Raw genomic sequence first — 22,253 nt, 5'->3', positions numbered from 1 at the left:
TGGTTAAAATAATGGATGGATGCCCATGGTTTTCAATTGAAGGCAATGAGCTAAATACTATGAAATTTGAAAAAAACATCAGAGTGTCTTTGAAGGCAAGAACCAGTTTATTTATTTTTTCTATTCTTTTGAGTTTTAGTACTTTTGTTTTTATTAACATTTTACTAATGTGTAATTTTATTTTTTCAAATGATTAAAAAAGTCACTCTTTACAATGTTAATATTGTTGCCTACATGACCCAAAATGTGATGTCCAGATACTGTATGAGGACGGCAGGTCTTTGTGGAGTTAAGTTCTTTTTATATTTTATTTTATTTTTATTTTATTTTTTTTAAACAGAAAATCCGCTTTCCCTATAAATGCCTCAACCACCTGTAACCCCACGCGTCTATTATGGTTTAATCACACACAAACAAAACAGAAATTATGAGAAAATGAGCAAATACTAAAATACTGGCAATATTACCACTCGAATAAATGCTAAATCCACGAGCCAATCAAAAGAATTGTTGTTCGTTGCTATGGGCCGTGACAGCCAATCCGCGTGTTTCTAGCTTTGCGTGTTTCAATTTGAGGAGACCAAACTGGTGAGTTGCAACACAGAATCGTGCTGAAGAAAAAACGACATTTCATAAGTACGTTACCCATCCGTCATGTGTTTCCTTGCGTTTAAAACACGAAAGATAAACTTATGATTGAGTTTGTATTTAACCAAGGTGATAATTATTAAATGTTCGGAGAGGTGAGTCGAACCCTAGCCGACACCGCCACCTGTCTCCAGGACCTCTCTCCAATTCTGCGCCGTTTAAAAGTTGTAACTGTACGAAAATTGTGATGATAGCGCCAAGATCTGTCGTTACCTCATGCTTATTGCCTCATATATTAAAGCACGTCATGATCATGTCACCGACACGCTCATCACTTTGCGTCGCATTTCTTACTTCATTGTAGATTTATTACCTTTACCTGTTCACTATTGGAAATTCAAGTAAACAGCCGTTTGACCTATGAGGTAAAATTAAAAGCTGTTGCTTGTGTTGTTTTGTTATCTTGGGATTTACAGTACTGAATTTCTTGGCAGGGGAGGTATTAAAACTGCAAAATGTAACGTAAATGCATTGTCATATTTTGAATGAATCTGTGGAGACTAATGAGCAAATGCATTGAAACGTTTTTGCAGAAAAGACACACTCAAGAATACACAGATAAAATAGATATTTAATACATGGGAATTATTGAGTGTTGTTAAACGGATAAATCTGCATCCCGCCTGTCTGGGATTAGCCTGAGCAACTAAGCATAAGAGCATTGAGATAAAATGCTGCTTTCAACCTTGTAAACTGTTAAATAGTCCACCTGCAGTGACAATACTTTCTGTAAACAACAATAATCTCGAGGAAATTAGTACCCAAATAAGTGTGAATACTCGTTTTAGTAGAAAGGTTCATTTACAGTATTTCAATCGTTCCATTAAAAATGTGAATCTAATATATTCTGAAGATTTATTAAATGTATTATACTGTACTAAATTTATTGTATGTATTTTTGCGGAAGGTCCTTCCTAATCCAAATATTTAAAATAGTTTAAGCACTTTAGTGGAGCAGCACTTAAATTATGCTGTATTTTACATGCAATGACAAAGCTACTCAATTCAGCACATAAAACTTTAGTAAATTGTCATGGTTTGTGTTGAATAAATTTCAAAATTGTTGATGTTGATTATCTGTCACATTTACACTAGTAAACATATGACAGTCATTCAATAGCATTAAGAGAATGATGATGCTAGGCAGGGCTGTCAACAGACTTGCAGGGGCCCGGGGACAAGAGACCATTATAGGGCCACCCCACCCCACCCCTGCCACCTGTTTGTCACAACAACATACACAGTACTTTTAACGCTTTGCAAGCAAAGACAGTGTAAATTTTCAAATTATTTAATTTGAGATGCACAGTTAAATTTACCAGACCGTAATGTGATGTAACACAATACAAACAAACAATATCAATCTATTGTCCCGTGTAGGCTACAATATAATACAACTGAGAGTGCTATGCTTGCCTGTTAAGCAACAAAACAGTGTAACTAAATTACTAAACATCCTGTGCCTGCCCCCTCCACATCCCTTGGCTTATCAAGCCCTCAAACAGTGATGCGCCTAGATTTTTTGACAGCAAAGTCATTTATAAGCGTTTGCTGTAATACACAGTGGATTCTAAACCCAAGATAAATCCAGCCGCCGGACCCAAGTCTGTTCAACCTTGCGCACCTGCTCCCCACAGACTAACATATATCCCTGATCTCCAATCACCTTCTGTCTCCTCGGCTCAACGCGAGCAGCATGTCTTGTCATACCACAGCTCAATAGGCTACAAGCGACTGGTGACAGACTCGAGTCGGGCTATGGTCACAGTGATCGCGAATGTAAACGTTCAGTGTTAGCGGCTGTTGTTCACTTACCGACATCACCATCCACAGCAAACTCTAGCCCTAATTCTCTGGCTTCTTGTGACCATTTCAAAAACTTCATAATTTTTTCTCATTCACCTCTATGATCTTCATCTCTTTTTCTTTTTTCTTTTCTTTTCTGGCACCCGATTTATGACGACTCGCCATGGTTAGGGTTTATAACAATGGCAGATTTTAAATTCCTGCTTCAGAGCACATACGTAGTGTAACCTTGAGTGCGCCAGAGCGGGGTCATACCATTCTCTAAGACGGGGGGGGGGGGGTGCTCTACTTTTACTTTTGTAATATTATTTAAGTAACGCTACACTTACTTGAGTACAATTTTTGGCTACTCTACCCACCTCTGCTAATTATACAATTTATTGGTTCTGGAAGTAGTTTCGTAACTTGAAAATTCTATAAGTAGTGATGTGTTTTCCATGTAAATGCCCTAAACTGTTCCAAGCCCCCCCCCCCCCCCCCCCCCCGAATTAAGATATAAATATTTTATAATGCATAAAAATACATCACACATGTACCAAATACATGTTACAATTAGATTATTGCACAATAAACATATACTCAGAGTTGTGCATAATGTAAAAAACCAAGAATAAAGTAAAGAATACAAGTTAATTCACTCATGTAGAGCTGTTGGAACACGAGGGGCAAATGAAAACACTGGGATACACACACAGGTTCTCTTATTTGGAGGAAAAAAGAATACTGAATTACACCATACCCTCTGTGAAGCATGGGGGTAGAAACGTGCTTTGGGGCTGTTTTTCTGCAAAGGGACCAGGACGACTGATCTGTGTAAAGGAAAGAATGAATGGGGCCATGTATCGAGAGATTTTGAGTGAAAATCCCCTTCCATCAGCAAGGGCATTGAAGATGAGACGTGGATGGGTCTTTCAGCATGACAATGATCCCAAACACACAGCCAGGGCAACAAAGGAGCGGCTTCGTAAGAAGCATTTAAAGGTCCTGGAGTGGCCTAGCCAGTCTCCAGGTCTCAACCCCATAGAAAATCTGCGGAGGGAGTTGAAAGTCCGTGTTGCCCAACGACAGCCCCAAAACATCACTGCTCTAGAGGAGATCTGCATGGAGGAATGGGCCAAAATACCAACAACAGTGTGTGAAAAACTTGAGAAGAGTTACAGAAAACGTTTGGCCTCCGTTATTGCCAACAAAGGGTACATAAGAAAGTATTGAGATGAACTTTTGGTATTGACCAAATACTTATTTTCCACCATGATTTGCAAATAAATTATTTAAAATCAAACAATGTGATTTTCAGTTTTTTTTTTCCCACATTCTGTCTCTCATGGTTGAGGTTTAACCATGTTGACAATTACAGGCCTCTCTAATATTTTCAAGTGGGAGAACTTGCACAATTGGTGGTTGACTAAATACTTATTTGCCCCACTGTAGTTGATGAATTAATGAGGTGCCCTAGTGTTCTATTAATACACGGAATAGTGATCCTGACCTGATCTGCCTATTCAAGGGGAATTAAACAGATCTTTTCCAGATAAGCCCTACCAAAATGTTAACCCCCGCCACCTAAATAAAGTTATAAATAAAAAAAAGGATATGTAACTTGTACATTTAGTTTTTATTGAAGATGGTGACATTAGGACATGTCATTAATAATTTGGATGAAAAGGTCTGTATTTCTTTCCTATTGCCTCCAAACGAACTCACACAAGTAGCTGTCCACTAAAGACCCTAATGTGTGCCGCATTAGGGTTACGGTTAGGGCGAGGGCTTAGAGCGTGCATTAAATTGGAGCTGGCGCGTGCACTTTTGCATTCGTGGTGGGCCTTATCTGGAAAAGATGTAGTTAAACATCTTTGTTAAATTTTGCAAGCCCTAGAATAAAGTTTAATAAAATATTAATTTCTTTAATATAAAACTTAGCCGCATCAGAAGGTTCAAACAGCCGCATGTGGCTCTGGATCCGCAGGTTGCTAACCCCTGGCATAGGATCTGCATTTAACAATTGTCATGACTCATCATTTCTAAATTGAGAAATTTAAAATTTGTCAAGTGTCAAGCAACAGACATTAAAATGTCAAAATGGTCTAATTGGGTTGTCGAAAACTATTGTTAGTACCTCCTTCACTGTGTCACCTTCACCATGTGTTTGTGTTTTGTTCTTATGCGTGGCCTTGTAATCCGGACTACACTTTGTTGGCGCTGCTAATCTGAAGATCTATTTCAGGTGTTGTCAGCGTAGGAGCATATTGGGACACTAAATGTGTACAAGTGTGTCTGTAGTGGATGTCTAAAACGTCAGAGGCTCCACTTCAACCATGCCAGAATCCTCCTCTGGTGAGTTAATGACTAAAATGATGTTATAACATAAGAAAGTCCTCACAGTTTGACACTTATTTAGAGGTTTCTCTGTGAAAAAGAAGGAAGAACGAAGACCCATTTATCACTGGTTACAGCTTTCATTGTCATTTTGCTTGTTCAACATTAATTACTTCCTAAAAAACAATTACCTTTTAATTCTTTTTTTACATGAATCCTGTGTCTCATAACAAAAATTGTTCCCTCAGATGTCAAGGACGTTTGCAGCAGCTCTGTTTTATGTCCAACACCCTCAAAAATGGGCCACATGACCCAGTCACCGCTGCCCCTGCACAGGAACTCTTACATACTCACAAACTTCTGTACTGAGCACAACCTGCAAGAATGTGTAACGCATATCAATCAGGTTGGTGACCTAAAGACATAATAATATGGGCAAAAAGACAGAACATTGTAGTCTCATGAGAGGTGTAAGCTGTTAAAGTGGTAATGTTGGGACCAGCTTCTTACAGTTTAATTTCTTTTAGCTGTAATAGCCAAATGTCCCAAAATCTTTTCATAAATCAGTACTCGCCTCATATTTTTGTAAATATCTACTGTTTATTCAGAATAAGCACACAAAATTTAGATAACGTGCTGTACGCTACAATGCAGTGTTAAGATATTTCTAGGCAAATAGAAAAAAACAACAACAACACAAATGTTTTAGCTTCCCTTTCCTTTTACAGGAATTGGTATCACTCTGTCTTTCACCGGTTTGGACGCAGTCAGATGGCAACTTGGATGTGAATGTCATCCCTGTGCTCAACTGCATTTATGAACTGCTACAACTGCACCGCAAGGGTCTCCAAACACTGGAGAACATGGAGAAGGAGCAGTTGAAGTTGGGCAACAATGTAGACTCCCTGCAGCTTACCAGCACACGACTAAAGGTTTGTTTTTCTCTTGCATTGTTGTGCTTAATGTGTGGAGAAAGGGAAAGTTTGTAGGATGAATTTTGTTATTTCAAGCCCTAAGTATTGTGGTGTATTGAATTATGCCATCTTGTTATTATAGGACCAGCTAGAAATTGCCAAAAGAGAGAACACGGGACTTTTTGAGCGGGAACGCCAGCTACAGCTGAAAGTGAAGAGCTTGCAGAACTCCCTGAAAAATGAAAAGGAAGAGGTGATTTAAAACTGGTCAGGGTCTGTTTAAAACATATAGGCAGCAGTCAGACCAAAAGCCAACATCCATGTACTGTATTTTTCCAACTATAAGTCACACTTTTTTAAAAAAGATTTGGCAGTTGCTGTGACCTACAGTGAGGAAAATAAGTATTTGAACACCATGCAATTTTGCAAGTTCTCCCTCTTAGAAATGATGGTTGGTTTTGAAATTTTCATGGTAGGTTCTTGTCTGCTGTGAGAGACGATCTTAAAAAATAATCCAGAAATCACAGTGTATGATTTTTTTTTTTTAACAATTTATTTGTATTAGTCTGCTTTAAATAAGTATTTGAACACCTGAGAATATTTGGTATAGTAGCCTTTGTTTACAATAACAGAGGTCAAATGTTTCCATCCTCTCCTTAATACATTGCAGTCGCCCAGTCCCATATTCAGAAAAAAAAAAACAAAGCATGATGCAACCACCCCCATGCTTCACAGTCGGGATGGCGTTCTTGGGATGGTACTCATTATTTTTCTTCCTCCAAACACTATGAGTGAAATTGAGACCAAAAAGTTGCATTTTAATCTCATATGACCACAATACTTTCTCCCATGACTCCTGTGGATCATACAAATAGTCATTGGCAAACTTTAAAACGGGTCTGGACATTGACTGGTTTAAGCAGGGGAACCTATGTGCCATGCATGATTTTAAACAATGACGTCTTAGTGTATTATCAAGAGCAACCTTGGAAATGGTGGTCCCAGCTCCTTTCAGGTCATTGACTAGCTCCCTCTGTTTAGTGCTCGGCTGATTCCTCACCCTTCTTAGGATCATTGAGACCCTACAAGGTAGCTCTTGCATGGAGCCCCAGTCCGAAGGAGATTGACAGTCATGTTTAGCTTCTTCCATTTTCTAATAATTGCTCCAACGGTCAATCTTATGTCATCAAGCTGGCAATTGCCCTGTAACTTTCCAGCCTTTTAGAGGTCTAGAATTCTGTCTCAGGTGTCTTTGGACAGCTCTTTGGGGTGTATGGGGTGGACAGGTGTTTATATGCAGCTAATCGCCTCAAACAGGTCAAGAAGTCCAGACACAAAAACTCTTTGAGTCTTTGAGGCTCATAATTTTTTTAAATACTTATTTGCAGTAGTATACTACAAATAAATTGTTATTGTTATTTTAGATTGTTTCTCACAATGAACAAGCACCTACCAATTTCAAATCTGGCTATCATTTCTATGTGGGATAACTTGGAAAATCGCAGGGTGTTCAAATACTTATTTTCCCCACTATATATTTAGGTGCGACTTATATGTACCGGTATTTAAAACATAATGATTTGATATGATTTACACTAACAGATATGACAAAGGAGTAGAAATTACCTACAGCCAACCACAAGGGAGCACTTTAGGCTTCTGGAAACTACTACCGTAGTATCTGCTACTCCATTACTAATGACAGTTAATTTACCATAAACATTGAAAGATGACTGAAAAAGACAGAACACAAATCCCCACAAAAAGACAATTTCAAAATAAACTACGACCCCTGGTTCACTCCCTAACTGACATACTCAGAACCTACAGGCAAGAATACGTTTGCAATTATCGTAAATTCTGCACTATAGAGTTCACCTGTCTATAAGTCGCACCACACATATTTCTCAAAATCTAAGAAAAAAATTCAGATATAGCCTATGTTGCACGTGATTATAAAGCGCATGTGTCCATGTCTTAATATGGTATATTTACGAAGAGAAATGTGACACAGAAACATTTCATAGATCAAAAATACATTAACCAAATTAACATCAACACGCCGAATGCATCCTCTACTTGCAGTGGCCTGTAGAGGGAGCCACACACCACAAGTGCCACTCATGTTCTCGGATGCTGTCTGATCGCAAATAGGAGTCACTACATTTGCAGGAAAAAAATAAATAAAATCCACTTTATCTTAGCTGCCTAACAGCATAGCACTATGGCTATTCGTCTTCTATAACACTGTCAAGCCATCCACGTATTGCCATAAACGGTTCCTCTGTAATGGCATCAAGTATTAGATGGAGCCTTCGTCGGCAATAAAGTCTGAGTGCTGGTTTAAAACTGCTAATCAGCGCTTGCATAGCGTCCTTTTATCATAGCTAACAGTGGATATTCATCCTTTTAAAATCTTTCTTTTGTGGGGCTATATAAGCAGTGGTTTCCAAACCGGTCCTATAGAGCCGATTTGTGTCCTGCTTTTTGTTCTGACCGATCAAGCTCGTACAGTTTAACCAAACACATAAGTAAATCAACTTTAGAATGGTTTCAGAAGAACAAAATGCACGTTCTGGAGTGGCCAAGTCAAAGTCCAGACTTGAACCCCATTGAGATGCTGTGGCATCACCTAAAGAAAGCGATTCATGCCAGACATCCCAGGAATTTGACTGAACTACAGCATTTTTGTAGAGAAGAATGGGCCAAGATTAGTCCTGATCGATGTGCCAGACTGATCTGCAGCTACAGGAAGCGTCTGGTTGAAGTTATTGCTGCCAAAGCGGGGTCCAGAAATATTAAATGTGATGGTTCACTTCCTCATTTTTTCCCCTTCTGTCATTGTTTGCATACTATCCTTATTAAAATATGAAAACCTATAAATGTTTGGTTGGTTTTAGTTAAAGCAGAGTTTTTTCATCTACTGTATGTGATTTTGACAAAGATCAGATCACATTTGATGGTGATTTTAAGCAGAAATGTGAGAAATTCCAAAAGGTTCAGATACTTTTTCATACCACTTTAGCAGAGGGATATTAATTTTAATTCTACAATTTATCCAACTAATCAGCCCTGAAACTAAAAACAAAAAAAATGATAGAAATAATGGAGAATTTTAGTGTTCTCACCAACAATATCAGCGAAAACTTCTTACCTCCCTCCAGACGAAAAAAATTATATTCTGTAGATGAAAATCTGCAAATGGTAAAATATGTAGCCAAAATTGTTAATATGTTGTTCATACTTTCTGTGGTTGAATAACCATTCATGTTACATTGACCTCGGACACTGACATGACTTTGTTGTTCTTTATTCTGCTTTTTTTTCTCTTTTTTTTAATCAATTTAAAACTCCAAATGTCAAATATACGTCAGATTTTTGCAACCCTATACACTATCAGTGGTATACAAAATGAATCACTATACGAGGGCAAGTCAAAAATTATCCACACTTTTACGGTTTTTATTTGTGAAAACACAAAGTTAAAAAAAAATACATAGTTTTTCTACGTTCTCCACCCATTTCGATGCACTTGAATTTCAGCATTCGGTGAACCTTCTGACCACAAAAATCGGGCCACAGCACGTTGTTCTTCTCTGGTGCATTGTGCTAGTGGAGCATCCTTTTTTTAATCAACTGAAAATAACACGTCTTAAAACTAATCGAACAATTAGATCAAATAATCGTGATCACGTGACACAGTATTGGACGTGTTTTTAAAATTTGTGAAGAAATTAAATCAAGAGTTCCTTTTTTGAGCACTGTGCGGATCATTTTTGCCTTGCCCTCGTAAATATATATTTTTATTTTCACATTTATTGTTTTTTATTGAAAAGCCATTTGTTCTTTCAACATACCAGATGCAAAAAAAAATTTTTTTTTACAGTTTTCTTCTGCTTTTCCTTTTTTTTTTTTTTTTTAAACAAAATAAGGTTTTACCCACAAAAAATAAATAAATAAATAAAATAAAATAAATAATTATAATAAAGTCGTAAATATATTTAAAGATCAGTCACAATGCAAAACACATGCAAGTTTACTATTCATATTATTTGATCATGATTGGGATTGTATTAAGTCTATCAGCCTTGGCAGTGTGAAAGCAACCAAAATTTTTGTTCCAGATTCACAAGCTGCAAAACATTATCTCCAGCCGGGCCAGCCAGTACAATCACGAGATGAAGAGGAAAGAGCGAGAGTTTAACAAACTGAAAGAGAAACTGAATCAGCTCCTGGTTGACAAAAAGGAGAAGAGACTTGGTTAGATCTACAAATTTACACCATCAATGTCCAAAAACTAAACTCTTTTTGGTTTTAGCCATTGACATAGTAAACAAACTAGGAAGAGCTGACGGGAAAAGAAGCGTCTGGAAAACTGAGAAGACAGAAGCAAAGTAATTTATATTCTGTACACAAAGAAATAAAAATTTACTGTACCTTTCATGTGATTAATTTTATGCTTCAATGCAGGCATGAGGGGGAGATGTACACCACTCTGCTCAAGGATCACGAGAACACGCAGAGGGAGCTACTCCTGGAAAATGCTGAGTTGAGAAAGGTTTTGAAACAGATGAAAAAAGACATGGTGGTCATTCTCAGTTCCAGGAAGTCGACTGGCAAAGGAGAAACACAGGACAACGGTGCCATAGAAGTAGGTGGAACGCAAACAACAGGCTCACTGACATAACACTAGGTCAAGCCCTTTAACTCAGTTGCTGCCATTGATGGCGATCAACATCCAATCCATTTTAACTGGGAGGGTTGGCAGTGATCATTCACTGGTAGCCAGTGAGTTAAAAGCACATATCCAACACACAGACACTACAAAACATACATCATATTCTCATACATACATTTTATACTGCCAGTTTATTTTTGTCTTAGTTTAACAAGTGTTTCATTACATCTAATTAAAGTGTGTTTTAATAAGTATAAAAATGTTTCAAAATTGTAGGAAAGATACAAACACTTAAAGTAGAAGTTCAGGATTTTTGACATTAGGCTTAATCTTCGAGTTAGCGGGGGTTTAGTTAGTTGGTGGAGTTGATTTCAACGAATTCCGTTTCGTTTGCAAGTTATTTGTTAGTTTCAGGGCTCCGGAGTGGCTAAGCTAGCGCGAGTCAATGGCACCATGATAGCATGCCAATAAAAACCAACATATGCACACATGAAAATCATTGATGACCAATGCAGTCAATAGTGTTAGCTATGTTTTCAGGATAAAGTTATTAAAACCTACCATTGCATATCAATAAGTGCAGTATGAACAGCAACATTTGTAATCCAGAAGCTCTGCAGAGGAGCTGGGCAGAGTGAGCTCATATTTTCTTCACCGCTGATTTTTTATGTCGTAGACAGCAGCAAGTGACCAGTTTATAAATTTCCTCGTTCTTCAGAGGGAATTTGTGGAAACTTTCTTCTGTATGTTTCCACAGCCTCTAAATGCACATTTCACCATGTTGCCGGCCATCAATTAACTCAGCAGACTGACGCTGCATTCGAGGAAGGTGGGAAGTCAGAGTTTCCAACTTCTTGAAAAATATCGTTAGTGCGCCCCCACTATTTGATAGCTTATGAGAAGTCAGGTTTGCTGGAGGTCAAAATGTCTTTTGAAGGCCAAAATACCCTCCGAGCGGGATAAGTGCGACTTCCCACCTTCCTCGAATGCAGCGTGAGAACGAGTGACAGAAGCACTCCTCTTTATTGGGGACATATTACGCATCTAAAAATATAGTCCTGCAGCATGAAATTAATTATGGCAGTTTTCTGACATTGTTTTGGCCGCTTGGGTGGTTTGAAACAATGATCTGTGTTTTGAATTTATTTGACTATGTTGGATCTGTATCGTTTTTTATTGCCATGCTATATATAATGGTGCCATTGACTCGCGCTAGCTTAGCCACTCTGGAGCCCTGAAACTAACAAATAATTTGCAAACGAAACGGAATTTGTTGAAATCAACTCCACCAACCAACTAAACCCCTGATAAGTCGAAGATTAAGCCTAATGTAAAAATCTAAACTTCCGCTTTAAAATACATAGGCGGAGTTTGACTTTTGTGGCAGGGGGGCGCAAAACATGTTGATGACGCCGAAACGCAGTGTCACCAATAAAATTAACTTACAAGATATATGTTCAGTTAGTAGCTTAGCCCATGCTCGTAAATACAGGCATCCCAGCTGTGTGAGCGCGCAAGTTTTTCTGCGGAGAATTAGGCGCCGATTTTTGCGTTTCGTGGAGATATCCAGTTTAATGCCAAGTTTTTCCAGTCACTCACACCCTTGCGGAACGAATCCTCACCGTCGTGAGTTTAAAAAAGGCGGCAGGCAAAACAGGAGATGGCATCCTTTTTTACTTAATATTCCAGCCAAAATATTCATAATTATACATTGAAAATGAGCGTTTTTTGTTTCCCATCATTTTAGGGAAACTCTAAATCAGGCTGCTTAGGCTTTTGGCCAAGGATGTCGTTCATTAAATATGAAACGCCCAGGTGTGGCTCCGTTATACAATTAGCGTCTTTAGTGGGACAAACTTAAACTCCGCTCACCATTTTGGCGGTGCTCTCTGGCGTTTCATGGTCCACATCTTCAATCCTTGGTGTCGCTCAGTAGTTGTCGCTTTTGAAAGCTTAGGTTTAAAAAAAAAAATACGTATATCCATCTTATTTCTTCTGTCCTCTGGTGGTTTTGGCTAAGCAATGCAAATGACCGTCTCTAAGGTGTTAGTCACATCATCTGTTCGAAAATTAGTTTTGACCCATTATTTAAAAAAAATGTGTTCATTTCATTCTTTTTAGTTGGTGGTTTTATTGCTTTACAACTTTTATAGACAACATTTTACTGACAAATTCTTAATTTTAAATTCATATATTGGAAAGTCAATTACATGCAATGATATTTTCGGCAACCAACCCCCACCTCCTCTTTTTTCTCTGCATAAGTTAAACGATACTTACTTCTGAGATTGTGAAAGTTCACCTATATTGAGGTACACTATATATTGACTAGAGATGTCCTGATCGATCGGCAATCACGTCATTTTCAAAGTATCGGAATCGGCAAAAAAATATCGGACATGCCTTTTTTTAATATATATATATATATTTTTTTAATTAAATCATTTTCTAATTGTATTTAACATTACAGACAAAATGTCTTACACTCATCCAGAGTCTTTAGTTGTGGCTTAAATTAGGGCTATCAAATTTATCACGTTAACAGCGGTAATAACTTTTAAATATTTAACGCAATTAATGCATGCGCTGCACTACCCACTCACGCATTGTCGCGTTCAATCTATAATGGCACCGTTTTACGTATACATAGAGTTAAAAGGCAATGTTAAATGAGTAGAGAGAATTTTGGCAGCCTTTGAAGCTTTTTTTAATTGGCTAAAGCCTTAAAATCCCTCTCTCAACAATTAGAAACATCGTGGGAAGCAGTGTGGGGAAGAAAGGTGGTAGTTGATCTTTATCTTAGCACTCTATTTTATTTTCCAACGCAGAGAAGATATATCATTTGGTACCACTACGCACAGTCATGGTTGCACTTCCCATCATGCATTTGGGCAGAAGTTAAATGGCTACAGTATCATTTACTGAAAGCTCAACAAATACACTAGATGGCAATATTTAGTCACAATATACAAGGTCACATTTATCCTATTAGAATTACAAGTCTTTCTATCCGTGGATCCCTCTCACAGAAAGAATGTTAATAATGTAAATGCCATCTTGAGGATTTATTGTCATAACAAATACAGCACTTATGTACTGTATGTTGAATGTATATATTCGTCCGAGTTTTATTCATTTTTTTCTTAATGCATTGCCAAAATGTATATGATCGGGAAAAATTATCGGAGATGATTGGAATTGAATCGGGAGCAAAAAAAAGCAATCGGCTCGGGAAATATCGGGATCGGCAGATACTCAAACTAAAACGATCAGGATCGGATGGGGAGCAAAAAAACATGAACACCCCTAATATTGACCATGAAGCTGCAGTAAAGCCATAAATATTTCTTTTGATACAGATTGACTCTAATGAGGAGGAAGAAGTGCTCGATTCCTGTAAGGAGAGCTCGGAGCTCTTTAGTGTTCACACTCGGGAGAAGCTGACCAACAGTGTTCGACGTCAGTGGCGAAGACTAAAAAACCACGTTGAGAAGCTGGACAACCGAGGTAGCCACACTCCTCTGTACTACATTTATTTTGAGGAACGATATTCACCTGACGACTGGCTGGCAACCAATTCAGAGTGTACCCTGCCTACTGCTCATGTTTAGGCTCCGGCAAACCGGCGACCCTTGTGAGGATAAGTGTCACAGAAGATGAATATAAATGAATGAATATATTCACATTGAAAAAAATCCATCTTTTCAGATTAAGAGCAGTCTTTATCCTAAACTGGTTGCCAGTCAGTTGCAGCCTAGCTTGAAACCTCTGTGCAATTCCAAAACTCTTATTGGGCTAATATTCATGTTTTTGAATGGAAAAAATAAGATCATATAGATTGTCATTTAAAAGGACAAATTATTTCTACTTTTCCTATTTCTATATAGTTTCTATGCTTTAATATGTATATGTTTGATACGCTAATAAGCTCCTATCCAGATGCCATATGTATTTTATCTGGGTTTTGTGGGTGTCCTGGAAGTAGAGATTGACCAATATGGGTTTTTCAGGACCAATACCGATTATTAATAGTTAAAGGGGCCGATTACTGATTTTTGAAGCCGATATTAATTTGCCGTAAAGTGTAAAAATTAGCATTAAAAAATGGAATAATGCAAACACTGAACTTCATTGAAATGCCTAAAGAATGTTTATTGAATCACACAAATCAAAAATAAAAGCTAATAATAGGGGGTGACGTGGTTCAGTGGTAGAGGAGTTGTTCACCAATCCAGAGGACGTAGGTTTGATTCTCCGCCCTGATGACCTTGTCTAAGTATCCTGGAGCAAGATGCTAAACCCCATGTTGCTCCCGGTTGCATCACCAGTTGGTAGATGGGGATAAAGTGTGAAGCCTTAAAAAGTTGGAAAGGCTCAATACAAATGTACCTCAATTTAGCATTACCATTTAACCAATCAGAGGACGCGGTGAGTACTAGTGGAGGAGAGAGAGGCGCGGCTGCTTCTGAGCCGAAATAACCCAGTTTTAAATGGACTTTTATCATATCGGCCGGTCGGATTTAAAAAAAAAAAAAAAAAAACGTCAAATTTCCAAATAACGGCGCAGCCGATAATTGGCCTATCTTTACCTGGAAGCATACTGTATAGATGCAAAACAAATATACAGTGACAATGAGTATCAAAGTAAAACCTGGAGAATGTCTTGGAATTTGTGGCAAAAAAGTCCTGCAATGTTGGACAAGTTTCCCCACCTTTATCCAACATGACAGGAAAACACCATCAACATGTCTTTAAGATGCTGAGTGGCCTGGCAGACCTTACAGAAAAATAATGTTATTTGTCATCAGCGTCCTAAGTCATAATCATGCTTTTTCTTGTACATTAATGTTAGTTCACATTCTATTTTGGGTCACCCTTTTTTGTAATAGAAGCCCTTCCATACCAAGCTCTTCCAAGTATGCCTTGATATTTGGGTGTGAACAGAAAATGGTCATAACCAGCCTAAACTGTTCCTTCATATTTGGAAACATGGATTTGTCAAAAAAATCTTAATATAAAGAATTAGGTTATAGGCGATAGTAAACCATCTAGAGATATCATACAACTGTGTTTCTCATCAGCCTCGACAGATGAAAGTGAAGACGCTGAAACCATTCCCCGACAAACATCGAAAGAAATGGGCAAACTAAAGCTCGAAGTGCGGCAGTGTAAAGACTACATTTTGAAACAGCAAAGTCTCCTGCAGGTTAGAACCAACCTTTCATCATAAATGTGTGTTAAAGGATTAACAAATACCGTAAATGTAACAGAGGCTGAGTTGTCAGAGTGAGGACACGACATCCGCCGTGCTGGGTGACTCCCACATTTCGCAGGAAAAGGATCGTCTCCGGGACGAGTGGAAGAACCTCGAGGACCAGAGGAAGTGCTTTGAGAGGGAGAGGAGGAACTTTACAGAGGCAGCAATTCGACTAAGCCAAGAGGTGACTGCAACAAATGACATAGAAAGGACAGCGGACCATGTTGATGCTGATTAGGTTGCTGACACTGCTATTGCTATCACACTTTATCTTCTGCTCTCAGAGAAAGTCTTTCGAGGAAGATCGCGCTATGTGGCTCAAACACCAGTTTTCAAACTTGAGCCCTTTTGCTGACTCCAAGAAATCACAGAGGTCAAAGTCTCAATGTGCCTTTCAGATATGTGAGTATCTTATTGCTCCACTTTCCCTTTTTTGTTTATACATATGCTTGTTGGATAAATAGTTGTGCGCTCCAAATGTTTTGAGTGCAGAAAACATGTCACAGTTTTATAACGCTCATATTAGTTAGTTCGTGGGCTTTTTTTGTGTAATGTATCATGTCATCAAGCATCTTAAATAGGGCTGCAACTACCTTGTACCGATTAATCGGACAATTAATCAAACAACTAGTCGATTAATCAGATAAATGTCACTTTTTTCAATTACCTATTTAACTTGCTGTTGTTTTCGGTTGTAAGCAGCAATGAAGACAAAATGGATGACTTTCCTGAGAAAATTATATTTTATAACATCTTCCTGACTTAACTGTATTCTACAACTGTACTGTTTTAAGTACATAAAACCTATTAGATTTTGTGATAAAGGTTCTGAGTATAAAACCTAAAAAGAATTTCTCAGTACACAAATCAGACAAAAGTCCTGTTCATTCAAATAAAAAAAAGTGCTGCTTATTCAATTTCAAAGCACACACTCTAGTATGACAATTTACAGTTTGAGTTTGTGTTGAAAGGAGACTATAAGCTGTTATATGAATGGTTTTATGTACAGTGCCTTGCAAAAGTATTCAGCCCCCTTGAATCTTGCAACCTTTCGCCACATTTCAGGCTTCAAACATAAAGATATGAAATTTAATTTTTTTGTCAAGAATCAACAACAAGTGGGACACAATCGTGAAGTGGAACAACATTTATTGGATAATTTAAACTTTTTTAGCAAATAAAAAACTGAAAAGTGGGGCGTGCAATATTATTCGGCCCCTTTACTTTCAGTGCAGCAAACTCACTCCAGAAGTTCAGTGAGGATCTCTGAATGATCCAGTGTTGTCCTAAATGACCGATGATGATAAATAGAATCCACCTGTCTCCGTATAAATGCACCTGCTCTGTGATAGTCTCAGGGTTCTGTTTAAAGTGTAGAGAGCATTATGAAAACCAAGGAACACACCAGGCAGGTCCGAGATACTGTTGTGGAGAAGTTTAAAGCCGGATTTGGATACAAAAAGATTTCCCAAGCTTTAAACATCTCAAGGAGCACTGTGCAAGCCATCATATTGAAATGGAAGGAGCATCAGTCACTGCAAATCTACCAAGACCCGGCCGTCCTTCCAAACTTTCTTCTCAAACAAGGAGAAAACTGATCAGAGATTCAGCCAAGAGGCCCATGATCACTCTGGATGAACTGCAGAGATCTACAGCTGAGGTGGGAGAGTCTGTCCATAGGACAACAATCAGTCGTACACTGCACAAATCTGGCCTTTATGGAAGAGTGGCAAGACGAAAGCCATTTCTCAAAGATATCCATAAAAAGTCTCGTTTAAAGTTTGCCACAAGCCACCTGGGAGACACACCAAACATGTGGAAGAAGGTGCTCTGGTCAGATGAAACCAAAATTGAAATTTTTGGCCACAATGCAAAACGATATGTTTGGCATAAAAGCAACACAGCTCATCACCCTGAACACACCATCCTCACTGTCAAACATGGTGGTGGCAGCATCATGGTTTGGGCCTGCTTTTCTTCAGCAGGGACAGGGAAGATGGTTAAAATTGACGGGAAGATGGATGCAGCCAAATACAGGAACATTCTGGAAGAAAACCTGTTGGTATCTGCACAAGACCTGAGACTGGGACGGAGATTTATCTTCCAACAGGACAATGATCCAAAACATAAAGCCAAATCTACAATGGAATGGTTCAAAAATAAACGTATCCAGGTGTTAGAATGGCCAAGTCAAAGTCCAGACCTGAATCCACTCGAGAATCTGTGGAAAGAGCTGAAGACTGCTGTTCACAAACACTCTCCATCCAACCTCACTGAGCTCGAGCTGTTTTGCAAGGAAGAATGGGCAAGAATGTCAGTCTCTCGATGTGCAAAACTGATAAAAACATACCCCAAGCGACTTGCAGCTGTAATTAGAGCAAAAGGTGGCGCTACAAAGTATTAACGCAAGGGGGCCGAATAATATTGCACGCCCCACTTTTCAGTTTTTTACTTGTTAAAAAAGTTAGAATTATCCAATAAATTTTGTTCCACTTCACGATTGTGTCCCACTTGTTGTTGATTCTTGACAAAAAATTAAAATTTTATATCTTTATGTTTGAAGCCTGAAATGTGGCGAAAGGTTGCAAGGTTCAAGGGGGCCGAATACTTTTGCAAGGCACTGTATATGGTTTCGTTATAAAAAGAATTTTACTATCTAACAATAACTCAAGTGGTAGTACTGTATAATTCTCCAAAAACACAATAAAAACAGACACAGAAGACACTGATTTGCATAATTGCTAACTAGCTTAGCGCTCCGTGCTAAGTAGTAACATCTCATCAACAAAGAATACAAACAACACAACTGGCTTCATTTACTCACCTCTGACAGAGGCCCACTGGATCTAAAAACACAAAAGACAATGTAACTCTCGGCACTTTGTAATATTGATTTAGCAACCCAACAACAGCAGCAGCAGTTGCAGCAGTAAACTCCTTCTTTCTTGCTCAAATAACTGGCACGCAAAATCCCCATCAAATGTTATCTGATTTTTGTCAAAATCACAAAGAGAAAAATACAGTGTCTGCTTTAACTGAAACCACCCAAACATTCCTAGGTTTTCATATTTTGATGAGGATAGCATGCAAACAATGACAGAAGGGGGGAAAATAAGTAAGTGAACCCTCTGCGAAAGGAGACTAAAAGAGCAATTGAAACCAATTTTTACCAAACATTTTAAGTCAGGTGTGTGCCCAATCACTGATGAGTGGTTTAAAGCTGCCCTGCCTGTTGTAAAACACACACCTGGTAAGAAATGTCTTGATGAGAAGCATTGTCTGATGTGCATCATAACTTGGTCAAAAGAGCTCTCTGAAGACCTGCAATCAAAGATTGTTAATTTGTACAAAGCTGGGAAAGTATACAAAACCATCGCTGAAAGTCTGGATGTTCATCAATCGACAGTCAGAGAAGTTGTCTACAAATGGAGAGAGTTTGGCACTGTTGCTTCTCTCCCAAGGAGTGGCCGTCCACCAAAGATGATGCCAAGGGTTCAGTGCAGAATACTCAGAGAGATAAAAAATAACCCTAGAGTGTCTGCTAAAGACTTACAGAAATCACTGGCACACATCAACTATATGTGAAACTATGGCAAAGAATGGTGTTCATGGGAGGACATTGTTGCTCGTTTAATGTTCGCAGAAAGGCACTTGGACACTCCACAGTTTTGGCAAAATATTGTGGGACTGATGAAACAAAGTTGAATTGTTTGGAAATAACACACAATGTCATGTGTAAAGGAAAAGTGGAACAGCTCACCAACATCAACAGTTCATCCCCAACATGAAGCATGGTGGAGGGAGCATCGTGATTTGGGGCTGTTTGGCTATCTCAGGGCCTGAACAACTTGCAATCATTAATGGAAGAATTAATTCAAAAGTTTATCAGGATGTTTTGCAGGAAAACCTGAGGCCATCTGTCAGTTGAAGCTAAAAACAGGATGGATGCTGCAACAAGACAATGATCCAAAACACAGAAGTAAATCAACTTCAGAATGGTTTCAGAAGAACAAAATACACGTTCTGGAGTGGCCAAGTCAAAGTCCAGGCTTGAACTCTATTGAGATGCTGTGGCATGTCCTAAAGACAGTGATTCATGCCAGACATCCCAGAAATCTGAACTACAGCAGTTTTGTGGAGAGGAATGGGCAAAGATTAGTCCTGATCGATGTTCCAGACTGAACTGCATCTACAGGAAGCGTCTGGTTGAAGTTATTGATTCCAAAGTTGGGGGCCACAAAATATTAAATGTGATGGTTCACTTACTTTCTGTCATTGTTTGCATACTATCCTCGTTAAGATATGAAAACCTATAAATGTTTGGGTGATTTTAGTTAAAGCAGACACTATGTTTTTCATCTGTGTGATTTTGACAAAGATTGGATCACATTGGATGGTGACTTTATGCAGAAATGTGAGAAATTACAAAAGATTCGAATACTTTTTTATACTACTGAAAGCTCCAAATCGTCACCTCAGCTGCGCACTTTTTTCTCAAATGGATTCAATGGAAAACTTTTTATCAATATTGTTTCTTTATCTTTACAGTAACTGAAGCTAAGCCCAGTAGCACATCGCTTCCAGAAAAGCCCATCACCTCCCCCACCCTGGGAAGCACACCAAGCGGATCACCCTCTTTGTCTGACCGCCTTCACAAATTTAGCGTTATCTGTGAAAACAGGTACAGTACATGTTTAGCTACCATTCTTATGTGTTGGGATGCTTGTGTTAATGTTGGCTGTAGCAATTCCCTAAGTCGATGTTTGTGACTTTCAGCTCGACCAAACCAAATAGGAGCGAAGACGCGGGAGATGCCAGCTTCTTGGCAGAACAGCACAAATGTTGGATCAGCGGGGACGACCACAGCACTCTCAAGCTTGGTGGGGACAAGAACAGCTCCGTTTGAGCAGTTGATGAAACAAGACCAATGTCCATTCATTGATGTGCTGGCAAAATTATTTTGACTTCAGGGACTTCAGGCTTTGGGGGACCGTCGCAATGGCGGAGGGATTTTCACTTTTATAGCTGTGGTTCATTTGTTTTAATGTAGTTGTTTTCTATGTAGATTTATGGGGAAGTGCATTTATCTTGTATTGTTGTGTTTACTCCTCGTACCAAAGTTCTCACTCCCAAGGAGGTAAACAATACAATAAAGGAGAATTATGTATTTTTTCAATGAGGCTCATTGACTACAGGTTTCATTTCAGCAAGAGGGTTGGAGACTATCTAGTGGGTGTTGATGAATGATCGTGTATGAACGCGTTCCTATTTTGGGCGAACGTGAATTGATCGTATCATATTTCTGTCTCGTGAATGTTTTTACTATGAACGCTCTCTTTATAGCGATTGTGAGCGGCGCTCATAACGTTATTCATGAGTTCAAAATTAGAGCCTCGCCAACAAAACTGCAGATAATGCCATAGGCTGTAAACACACGTTAAAAAAAAATCTAACTTTAACTCATTCACTCCCAGCCATTTTCACCAGAGCAAGGCCTTTCGCTCCCGGCCGTTTTTCTGGATTTTGACTGATTTTGCAATCCCACAGAAAATTCTGTTCTATTGCTGTATAAACATGGAACCCACCAAAAGAAAGATTAGACTCTTCTTTCAGCAGAAAAAAAGTAAGTTCATATCTTTTTCCATTCTCTAGAAATCAGCATTAGAAAATAGCTTAGTTTGAGCAATATTCCAATTTCTGATGAAAAAACATTTCAACCATAACTTTGATTTTAACAAAGCTATTTTTTGCATTAGTTACATCCCAAACATCGGAATAATGTTTTCCTTTTACAAAATACCATGAACAACCAGACAAATAGAGCTTTTGATAGCAAAGTAACATTTTATTTACACATGACTACTGAGAGATGACGCTTTGTCGCCGAGATGACGCCGTTGTCGCCATGTCAGCCGTGTAAACTTTTCCCCCATCGTTGTCTGTCTCACAAAATGGATTATTTTTGCGTCTCTGCGGGGTCTGCTCGGCGAGCCGCTGCACTGGGGGTCCCACTCGTTTTGCTCGGTCGTCCAGCGCCTGGCCTTCCAGTCGTCCTCTCGGTTGTTTTGTTCGGTCGGAGCGCCGCCTGGCATCATGCCGCCAGCGCTCTGACCGTGCTGCAAGGCCGTTCATTGCTGTTGAATCGGGTCTTATAAAATGCCCTACTGCCCCCCAGTGGCCAGTTTTATTGCTTTAAAATGGGTTTGGAGCCTTGTTTTTTGTTTCTCAGATAGATCACAAGCTATAGATCAGCGGTCTCAAACCGACTCCACAAAGGGCCGCACTGGGTCCTGGTTTTTGTTCCAACAGATCCAGCACAAACAGTTCAACCAATGAGGTTTCTACTAACATAAGCAGCACCTGATTGCAATCAACTGATTACACTTGTAAGAAACCAGATTGGTGAAAAGGTATTTGTCTCGTTTGGTTGGAATGAAATCCAGTACCCCCTGCGGCCCTTTGAGGACCGGTTTGAGACCACTGCTATAGATGCTTCTTGTAAAAAAAAAAAAAAAAAAATTAAAGACATATAAATATGTTTTTGGGACAATGAAGCATTTAAAAATAGAACGTATTTATACGTTTCTGGGAGCAAATGAGTTAATAGCAGAAACCTATCCAACCTGGCAACCCA

The 22,253-nt window shown here is 38.8% G+C and overlaps 1 protein-coding gene across 3 annotated transcripts; it reads left to right on the top strand.

Annotated features, from left to right (window-relative positions):
* Positions 1–569: 569 nt before the first annotated feature.
* On the top strand, positions 570–20,800 carry LOC130918482 (afadin- and alpha-actinin-binding protein-like). Of its 3 annotated transcripts, none has more exons than XM_057840211.1 (14): positions 570–632; positions 4,679–4,788; positions 5,019–5,176; positions 5,499–5,702; positions 5,827–5,937; positions 9,809–9,944; positions 10,003–10,078; positions 10,155–10,335; positions 13,722–13,869; positions 15,444–15,568; positions 15,633–15,803; positions 15,904–16,021; positions 20,168–20,300; positions 20,396–20,800. In XM_057840211.1, the coding sequence occupies exons 2-14, from the start codon at positions 4,770–4,772 to the stop codon at positions 20,523–20,525; spliced, it is 1,710 nt and encodes a 569-aa protein (XP_057696194.1). In that variant the 5' UTR covers positions 570–632; positions 4,679–4,769; the 3' UTR covers positions 20,526–20,800. The 3 variants fall into 3 exon arrangements, with proteins under 3 accessions (XP_057696194.1, XP_057696193.1, XP_057696195.1); XM_057840210.1 differs by having other exon boundaries at positions 574–636; XM_057840212.1 differs by lacking the exon at positions 570–632 and adding an exon at positions 719–1,013.
* Positions 20,801–22,253: the final 1,453 nt, after the last annotated feature.

This window comes from Corythoichthys intestinalis, chromosome 7 (assembly GCF_030265065.1).
Source record: "Corythoichthys intestinalis isolate RoL2023-P3 chromosome 7, ASM3026506v1, whole genome shotgun sequence".
Lineage (NCBI taxonomy): Eukaryota > Metazoa > Chordata > Actinopteri > Syngnathiformes > Syngnathidae > Corythoichthys > Corythoichthys intestinalis.
Note: the sequence above shows the minus strand (reverse complement) of the source record. Positions and strands in the feature narration are given on the sequence as shown.